The sequence below is a fragment of the Pavona decussata genome, unplaced genomic scaffold (assembly GCF_977016875.1).
Source record: "Pavona decussata unplaced genomic scaffold, jaPavDecu1.1 SCAFFOLD_38, whole genome shotgun sequence".
In the NCBI taxonomy this organism is placed as follows: domain Eukaryota; kingdom Metazoa; phylum Cnidaria; class Anthozoa; order Scleractinia; family Agariciidae; genus Pavona; species Pavona decussata.
In genome coordinates, this window is record NW_028145460.1 from 1,672,501 (window position 1) to 1,682,500 (window position 10,000).

Sequence of the window (10,000 nt, forward strand, 5' to 3'; positions counted from 1 at the left end):
ATATTCGATGGGAGTAACTATTAGTCTGCGCTAGATTTGGTCAAAAAGATGGAACGTGCGAAGGAGAGACACTGGAGAGAACCACGCGACGAAAGCATCCTGAAGAAATTCCCAAAACCCTCAAGGTAGGTTTTGTATCAATTTATATTTCATCAAATTTGTTGGCCAAAACCTTATTTACTAAATGTAGGTAGCAGGCAAAATGATAAAAGATACTTTTGAAACTGATTTTCTCTCTCTAAAGCCTGTTTGAGCTAAATACTAGAGCTCTCAAAATTACCAATTTTGCAATTTTTTGCAATTTGTTCCAGGTGTCTTCAGCACCCATGGCCAGAGTATAGTTTTCCCCAAATTGATTTTATAATATTTAGAAACGTCAATATCTGTGTAATCTCTGCTGCTAATTTGGTTTATGTGGAAAGAGTACTTTCGGAGAAATAACGAATATCGTTGTGCTTGTTTTTCCTTCTTGTCTAAATGGCTGACAGGGAACATAGTAGGACGAGCATTTTCTTCTTGTTTATAAAACCCAAATTAAAAACTGGGAGAGTGGTTCTACCATCTGTATGAATTTCATTTGAATTGGTTCACATGCACCCGAGAACCAGACTCGTTTACTTTTACTTTTTGAGAGTGGAACTTTTGCTCAAAACATGGTCCCAAAGCCGACGTCGTATAGTGCGGTTACCATGGCAACGATACATCTGCCGATACAAATATGGTTGTTTTTGTATATCCCCCAAGGTAACCTACCTACACACAAAAATTGAAGAGGGGTTAAAATTTTTCATTTCCAACTTTGCTTCACTTTCCTGGAGAATTGCTCTTAAGACTTTAAGACCTCTAAAGCCTCATGTTTTGAGCCCAAAAGTGTTCGTGTAAACGAGAATCCACTATACCTTATCAAAAACCATCCCAACCCTCAAAAGCCACTTTACTTTTTACGTCATATACAGTTACAGAATAGCGTTTTATTCAGAAAACAGCCGTATTCTGGCGAGCTACAGCCACTTACAATATATGATATTTGCAGGTTAACGTTGCTGCTTCCATGTACGATAAAAAATTTATTGACTCATTTGTTTTGCCTATCAAGAATTATGAACAAAAATACAAATAGTAACTAAGACATCATCGCTCGAATTATCTTTACTAAGCATTCATGAAGCCTGCTTAGGTTAAAATATTCCCAGACTGAGTATTCTAGGAATACAACAGCGCCATTGTAAGGAACGGCACGTATGACTGATTAGTGGAATGGTAACTTGGACAAAAAGTTTTCGATCATGACAGACTATTTTTATTTGCTTGATCAATTCGTCATGTCGGTTTTCGTGTGCAGAGGAAGAAAACTGTGTGGACGAAAATATGAATGAGATTGTTGAATACTCAGAATGAAACAACTCAAGAATAGAAAAACTGCGAGTCTAAGCGTTCCTGTATTGACGTCACAGCCCGACTATCCCCAGTCTTCCGTCTTTCGCGGTATTGTACCAACCGGAAGTGAAATTTTACGCTCTTATACGCCTCAAACGCGGGGAAGAAAAATTGATAAGGAATTTTTTTAGATTTTCATACGACAACGTTAACATTTGATCATGCAAATAAAAAAAATCTCTCATATACACTGTAAGAAAGCTTCATTCCTTTACATTCTAACAACAATCTTTCCCACTTTGTGTTGAGAGAGCTGACGCTGTAGGGTGTCACAGGCATCCTCTAGAGACACGGTGTGATGAATAAGTGGCCTGTGGCATAACAAAAGAGAAATAATGTACGATGAATGATCGGCTCGTAATAAAACTATACAAGGCATTGATTGTAGCTCGCCTGGGAAACAAGAAACAAGTAAAGTTAACTGAGGATAGTAAATAACTAGCCAGTGGTATCGCCAGTGATACAAGGCTTGTAAAATACATAGTTTATGGTAAATTAAACGGAAACAATTAAAAAAACCTTTTAAATTGGCCTTAAATATGAAACAGAGTACTTAGTATCTTACAGAAAAAACAAGACATTAGGAGACTAACTTCAAGTATGCGTTAAACGAAAAGTCAAAAACAGAAGTGAGAGAAATCCCCTGAAGAAACACTAAACTTCATAATACTACTCCAGGGTAGTTATTTCTATTTTGAGAATTCAAGAGAGTATGTTCATTTGAACGGGAACATTACATCAAGAGGGGTCCTTTATTCTGTACAGAATACACACCAGATCTCTGTGCCATGCTGCCTCAAACACACCACACGCACCAGTCTTCCACGCCCCTCCATGCTCTCTACAGTACTGCCGCCAACTCCCTCGACAGAAGCTTTATCAATACTGCCGTCAGGGTACGGAACAGCTTACCAGAAGGTATTATTGATGTACTTCAGGGCCCAGCTGTTCAAAGCCCGATTAAAGTAATCCTGGATTAAAGCGAACTTTGATTTTCCTTTAATGACTTATCATCAAAGATTGTTCCAAAGATTTTGTCCATCAGTTTTGACCTAAGACTTGTCTTCAACATTAGCTTAAAATTAGCTTTCAAAAGCCGCTTTTAATGAGCGAGATGTAAACCTCGGTTAACTTTTAATTGGGGATTAGCGTTAATCACCTTTCGAACAATCGGGCCAAGGGGCCCGTTTCTCGAAAGACCTGGTAACTTATCGGGCCCGATAAGTATATTTTGAAATGTTTTTTCGCCGATTACACAGTGATTACAGACATGGTACTTGGCCAATGTTTTCACAGAAGGTATTATCGGTGTACTTCAGGGCCCAGCTGTTCAAAGCCCGATTAAAGTAATCCTGGATTAAAGCGAACTTTGATTTTCCTTCAATGACTTATCATCAAAGATTGCTCCAAAGATTTTGTCCTTCAGTTTTGACTTAAGACTTGTCTTTAACATTAGCTTTCAAAAGCCGCTTTTAATGAGCGAGATGTAAACCTCGGTTAACTTTTAATCGGGGATTAGCGTTAATCACCTTTCGAACAATCGGGCCAAGGGGCCCGTTTCTCGAAGACCTGGTAACTTATCGGGCCCGATAAGTATATTTTGAAATGTTTTTTCGCCGATTACACAGTTACAGACATGGTACTTGGCCAATGTTTTCACAGAATTATAAGATTTTGAAATTAAGCATTCAAAGACAAAAATTTGATTTCTCTCAAGAAATATCTATCACCAAAGACACTTATCGGGCCCGATAAGTTACCGGGACTTTCGAGAAACGGGCCCCAGGACTCCAGAATTCAATCCTTCAATTACATGTAGTGCCGCGTACGTAAAAATCTATTAATCTCCAGAACCGAACGATTGTTATCCCTTCTTGTTACTTGTTTTTACTCCTAGTTTTCATTTATACTCATTAAACAGAGAGCCGCTGTAACCCACTGATTGGCCATTCTAAATACGCATGCGCTTTTTTGGGCTCGCCACGCTTTCTGAAGTCTAGTAAGCTACATGTGGTGATTTCCTCACCTTATCACTGTGTTGGACAATTTCTCCATAATGTCAGTGAGGATGCCTATAGAAACTGTTAAAGAATTAGAATTCTCTGTTTCTTATTCTCCCACTAATTCAACACTCATTTCTTCACTGGCTCGACAACTTGACACATCAGAGATCCGTGCTTTTAAAATAATTTTCTTTACCAACCCCAGGTGAGATTCCCTTATAAATACAACGGAAGTGATTGTCAGAAGTTTTAAAACTAACCCCTGAAATAAAATTAAAAAGAACTAATTTAATTTAACCCTTAATACGCAAACATTTCCTGTCCTATTTTTTCTGGATAATGTCCTTTTAAAGGCGCTGTTCAGACAAGGCCAACCTCTTCCCCAGGGTCTCTCCTACTTTAGTTTTGTCACTAAAGCTCCAAATTGTATAGTTTTTAACTTGACAAATGCGTAAGCTCTTGCTAAACTATTTAATCCGACACGATCGTGCTACGATAACTACAGTCGACTCCCGACTCCCGACTCGAACCTTCAAGGGAAATTGAAAAAGGTTCGAGTTATCGAGGGTAAAATTATATAGAGATGACGCGAAAGGAAAGGAAATTTGGTTCGAGTTAGCGCGAGGTTCAAGTTAGCGATACTGATTTGGGTGACGGTTGGCGACGTTCGACTGTTGCGTGACATGTGTAAGCCAAATTTAGAAAGGTATCGAGTATCCAGGGCAGTGGCTGAAGGGCCCTCTTGTCTAAGATTCATACCGGAATTTTACAAAAATACTTTGAGTTAAAAAAATAATACCTTAAAAAGCATTTGCAATTACCGTCTGGCTACGGCACTGCATACTGTTACAGTATTTATATTAATTCAACAAAGTGACATACGGATTGCATAATACTTCATGCTAAAGAGTGAGGCAGAACGCAGAAGTTGGACGCTACATTCTTTTTATCTTGGCCTTGAACAATAAAAAAGGCAAATTCCTTCTTTTAAATTTAACGGTAATTTTTAACCTTACGATTATTACCAGCCTGGATTATTACGTTAGCAAACTAATTCCAAGTTTTGTTGAAGCGCTAGCATGACAACGGTAGGTCGATCGCGAACCTGGTCCGTCTTGTCACCGATTCCCGGAAAGATTGCGGTTATTCACTCTTCCAGTTTCTTGCAATGGATCTTCTCGAGGTTTTCTTGAATCTCAGGTGGGATTTGGATGACGAAAGTAAAACCCGAAGGTGCAATTTGGAGGAATAACATCGCATAGCACAGTGCTCGAAAGAGGTCAATTTCTATCATATTTTAGCGCGGACACTTCCCTAATTTATATCAGTTCACTCTAATATTTTATCTTGAGCATGTGCTAAAAGGCTAAGATCAGAGCCTGCATGTTTGAGACTAGATGACTAACCACGAACTGAAATTGTCTTTGCATAAACGATGCACGAAAAGTCATGATTTGTATCTAGTAGTGTATATAAAGACCTATCACCATGAATAAACAGATTTTAAATTGTGTTACCTTGAGAACACGAGTCTTACCTGCCGTCTTGTGAAAAATATTCCTTGATCGTTGTTGCTTCTCAGCTGCACTTAAATGAATGATGCAACGGAGCCTTTACAGCAAGTTTTAATGTCGCGTAGTTTTTCGTGGAAAAACCGGAAAATAAACAGCGCTTAAGCGACGCATTCATTTATAATCATCAGTCATATGACACAGGATTGAACGATTTCTGGGAAAAAACCCTCCCAAGTGAATTTTAGAGCTTCCGGGCCCAATCAAATCAACACATGGCGTGCGAAAAATATGCAAATTCATTAACTGCAGGCAAGTGCGGCCTTTTAATCTCGACTTCTAAAGAATGTTTTACCCTCGTATGTGATTTTTAGCCAAAACATTATTTTGTAGACTTGATATTTTTTGGTAAAGTTCGTTGTGTGACAAGTGAAAAATCTTTCGTGTCACGCCGGGGATTCCCCAAGCTCGCCCTGTATGACGAGTTAAATTGGAATGAACCGTCGCTAATAACCTAAGAATAAATTAAAGATATCAGCAGAAAATCACGAGTTCGTCTAGGAAAAAAAGTGCTTTCTTGTTCAGGAGAGTTTGTCAATCCCTGACTGTCAAGGGCAGGAGCAACATGGTGGCAAATCAGATCAAAGTAAAAGCCAAAAAAACTACATTTGACTGTAAAATTTTTGTAACTTTCTCCACTCAAAACCTACCTTACGATTCCAAAGAAGCAACAGGTTAAATTTCGAGACCGTAACCTTTACATTGAATTTGTTTTTAAGCGTGTTCACCCCATTTAAACCCCGGCCCCTACTCCTTCCCTTCCCTCCCCTTCCCCTCCCCCCCCGCCAATCCCTCTTCACGGTTTAATGTATTGTTCCGATTTCCTGGTTTCCTCAATATAAGTTCTTCAGATTGCAAGGTAGGAAAGTATAATGCAAGTAGAGTGGGCAGTAATTTTAATTTGAAATCTTACCATTTTAATCCTACCGATAGCCTCATTAATCCTATTAGGTTGCGGAAGAACTGGACCAAAAAATGTCCGACGACCCACAACGTAACCCCGAAAAAGTCAGGAGCGAATTAGCCTTGGAGTGTACAACTACGGAGTGTGTTCCGTGGCAAGGTTATTATATCCCTGTGTGTGCTGTCGCCACGTTTCGACACGTTATCGCGTTCCCTTTTGCTACTGCTATGGAATCAAGTCACGGGTCAAACGTCAGGAATGAACCGTCGTTAATAACCTAAGAATAAATTAAAGATATCACCACAAAATCACGAATTGGTCTAGGAAAAAAGGGCTTTGTTGTTCAGGATCGTGCGTCAAATTTCTGCAAAGACTGCAAAACAGTTCCGTTTTCTCTTAAAAGTCATGGATATAAGCGTAAATTTTATATCATTGGAGGTCTGATATATGGAAACACAAGTTTGCCACTTTTTGGAATTGTTAACAATAATTCGCAAACTGAAATAAGTTTAATTTGCTCCTCAAAGGCGCATTGAACCAGAAACCTGGGAATGAATCTTATCGCGCCTACCCTGTGTCATAAAGTTCCATTGTGACGTCAGACATTCAATTTACTTTTTTCCGCGGAAAATGTCAGCTGTCTCTTTCATGTGGAAAGCAAAAGTCTCACTATGAGCAATCAGGTAGTAGTATCGATATCTGCGTTAACAGTTTTCTTTTGGCTATCAGATTACAACCTGAAGATAAACGAGAAGGTACGATTTGTTCATCGCTGTTTTTTTAATTTAATTTTTTTTGAGAAATCTTTAATCACTCTCGAAAAAGTTCATCCCAGAATCTAAGAGAAGCTTGTTTTCATATCTAAAGGTTTTTACTGTTCTCAGCCAATGATGCTGTTTGTCATCATTAATAAACAAAACAATAAGGACAAACATGATCGACTCGTAATGGTAAGAATTTCAGGACCGATTAAGTTTTAAAAGCTTTCTTTACTTCTTTTCTGAAAATCAAACAGCTTCCTGTTTCCATGGTAGTTTCAACGGGTATTCCGCGCGCGTTTTATATGAAAGCTGTTTTAGCGCGCTTAGGTGGGCAGGTCGTAATGTAGTTAAGTTTTGGGTTCGAAGTGCATTTACCTCCTAAAAACTGAAATGAAATCATCACTTAAAAAACTTGTTGTTGTATGTGTTATCAGTATTGAGTGCCGAGATTTTTTTTTCCAGTGTGCTGTCAAATTTGATCAAGTTGTGCTATGTGGATTATGGAGGGTTCCAAATATTGGGACGTTTGCAAAGGAACAATAGGATAAAAAAATCAATATGTTCAAGGAAATGCGCATCTTTTGTTTTGCCTATTTCACGCTTATCACTTTCCCCAATTTTTCTGAACTTAGTATTGCCTCGGTAAAGAATTTGATCTGGCTACCAGCCTGCATTACAAAGTAAAGCTAACAGCTGTTTCTATTAGCCAGGATGCTTTATTTTGGAAAATCAAAATGAAATATTTTAAGAAAGAGAGGACTTTGAGGGCAATTGTTTTTGCCTTCTTTACAATGAATCACTTGTATGTAGAGTTACCAAAAATATTTATTAAAAGATTATCAGTTTAACACCTGTACAGATTATTGAAAGATACTTTTATGCTTACTTTATAGCAACTGTTTGACTGCAAACGCACTTGCTACTGCCTTCGCTAAAATATGTCATTAACTTGAAATTCTGTTATTTCTCCGCATGTAAAAGAAACGCTTGTTAAAAGCTCTTAACCTTGTTCAAACTGTTTTAAAACTGTCTTTAAAACAAAAGCACCAACGCGCTCTCGGAGTGTTTAATTATTTTAGATTTCATGCACTAAAATGCGATGATTCAAGCCGAAGGTGCTTTACGGAGGAAATACGGGACAAACAAAAAGAGAATAACAAAGAACATTACTCTGTTATCTGTGTCACCAGACAGCATTCGATTTAGCAACTTGATATATATACAAAATACTTGTATGCTTCCTGCATTCGAAAGTGACTGGGTAAACATACTTTTGTTTTAAAACTACAAAATCTCATCTGATTTGTCTTCTTAATAAAATTAATTACTGCAATATTCGATACAAACAAAAGGTAACTAGGAATTTCAAATCCACTAACGACAAAATAAACATTTCTAAGTGATCACTCTGACCAATTACAGCACAGTAAAATTACGTACACAGCGCGATGCACCAACCAGAATGAGAAAAAATACATTAACCAGTGTCAAGCGCGGGAAAACGACTGCGAACAAGACACGATTGGTTTTCCTTCATATTGGCTGAGAAAGGGGCGCGTGTTTTGTTAACCAATCACGCACAGAGCGGACACTCAATCAAAAACCGCTCTAAGCATGAGAACTACCATCTCCTGATCCTTTTGTAATTGTCCAAACGTTCAACATGACTAACGTTTTTAAACGTTAAAATCAAACTTATTCACTCGTGTAAGTATAAAAAAACACTGTGTCTACGTTATATACACTTTGGACGACATAACCACATTGAAATTCAAATGTGTAAATTTCGATTACTCTAATGATACAACCAAATCAAAAATTTATGCTTTAACTCCTAAAAGATGCGAGGATTGCCTCTGGTCTTAATTTGAATCTGAAAAGATCGCCCTGACAACGAAAACTGCAAATGAAAAATACGCGATCCCAACTCGCAATGTATTACAACTGTGACAAGTCAATGCTTTCAGCCCAAGTGATTCCACTTTGGTTTACTGTCCAAGTTACTGACGTCCTGTTTCAAAAGAATGTTCTGTTTTGTCGGGCACTCCTCGGCGGGTGGCCTGGGCAAGACACCTGCAACTGATAAACAATCATCGGATTTTTGGGGTTAGTGTTGTATTCTGATATCGCGAATAATTACCAGCTCTGGCACATAACTACTAAACTGGAGGGCTTGGGAATTAAAGGTGTCATGTGAATTAGGTTGGGTTCTTATAATTAAAGATTCTGTTGAATTTATTTACAGTCAACTTATCTACCACTACCGCTACTTCAGTTACTTCGATCGCATTCTACTAGCTACAATACTACTTCGTTTCCTCCGCTACTTCTGTAACCTTTGAACTGTGATAAAATCGTTTTAATCATTCTATTAAGTGGAGTTAAAATAGTCTCTTGCCTCGCGCCATGCTACCCCTGTATTTGTGGAAGATTTTTAAATAAACGTCACCTCTAAGATCTCAGTAATTACACTGAATCAGTAGTATTTGGTTATTTTACTCTCAAAAGTAGAATGAACGGAATCCTTTTATTAAGCGGCATAACAGGAATTGTGTTCTTGATGAACGTTTATGGTTCCATTCGATTGACTGTATTCCGGAATAAGAATACGCGAAATAGCTATAAGATCAGTTCTCTTTTCGGGTGAATTTGGCAAGACGTCAAATTTCGCCGATATATAATACTTTAACAGCCATTTTTAGTCCCAGGAATCCCAAAAACCTCTTATAAGGGGTTCCTAGTAATCATTGTATGTATTCCTGTTCCAGAATAGGATCAATCTAACGCATCCTTAGCTTAAGCAGAAAAGGTAGAATTGATGCTCATCTTATTAAGATGTTTATAAATCACGCAATAAGAATAACAGTGACAGTGAACAACGAGCCTTTAGGTCTTCTATCACCGAACCATGTGTTTCCAAGAAAATGGAAGGGCTTTCTTGAATAATTCATTCAGCACCCAAAATAATACAGTTCATTGATAAAACTAACCTTTACTTTCCGAAATCAAATGTCACGTTATCCCCAATTAGCATAAAAGGCGCCCAGTTTTCCAAGTCAGGATAACCGTTACTTCTCATCCACTTCATGGCCTTGTGAAGAGACTCACTAGCACTTTCCCCACGAACCAGGTGTTTGTAGAAACGACTCATTAACTGCTCTGTTGCTTTGTCTGGTATAGCCCACAGGGCCACTAACACTGAGCGTGCGCCAGATCCTAAGAACGCCCGAGCGATTCCAACAACTCCCTCAGCTCTAACCTGTCCTTGTGCACTGTGACAACAGCTGAGTACTACAAGTTTTGCTCGTAGTTGAACTTGTGAAA

General features: G+C 38.3%; 1 protein-coding gene and 2 long non-coding RNA genes across 3 annotated transcripts in view; 1 reads left to right on the forward strand and 2 right to left on the reverse strand.

Annotated features, from left to right (window-relative positions):
• Positions 1-951: 951 nt before the first annotated feature.
• LOC146483535 (uncharacterized) lies at positions 952-3,998 on the reverse strand. The gene is made up of 2 exons (XR_014863746.1): positions 3,464-3,998; positions 952-1,748 (listed from the first exon to the last, which is right to left on the reverse strand). It is a non-coding gene; the product is annotated as an uncharacterized LOC146483535 (long non-coding RNA).
• A 2,275-nt stretch (positions 3,999-6,273) lies between these two features.
• LOC146483536 (uncharacterized) overlaps positions 6,274-10,000 on the forward strand; it is a 31,723-nt gene continuing 27,996 nt past the window's right edge. The window contains exon 1 of the long non-coding RNA XR_014863794.1: positions 6,274-7,738. This is a non-coding gene — a long non-coding RNA (uncharacterized LOC146483536). The remainder of the gene's footprint in view (positions 7,739-10,000) is intronic.
• The window catches only part of LOC146483537 (uncharacterized), an 8,662-nt gene continuing 6,145 nt past the window's right edge, over positions 7,484-10,000 (reverse strand). The window contains exons 2-3 of the mRNA XM_085105714.1: positions 9,667-10,000; positions 7,484-8,755 (exon numbers count right to left, since the gene is read on the reverse strand). The exon at positions 9,667-10,000 is cut by the window's right edge and continues 1,264 nt beyond it. Coding sequence (XP_084961840.1) covers positions 9,669-10,000 — 332 coding nt within the window. The 3' untranslated portion in view covers positions 7,484-8,755; positions 9,667-9,668. The remainder of the gene's footprint in view (positions 8,756-9,666) is intronic.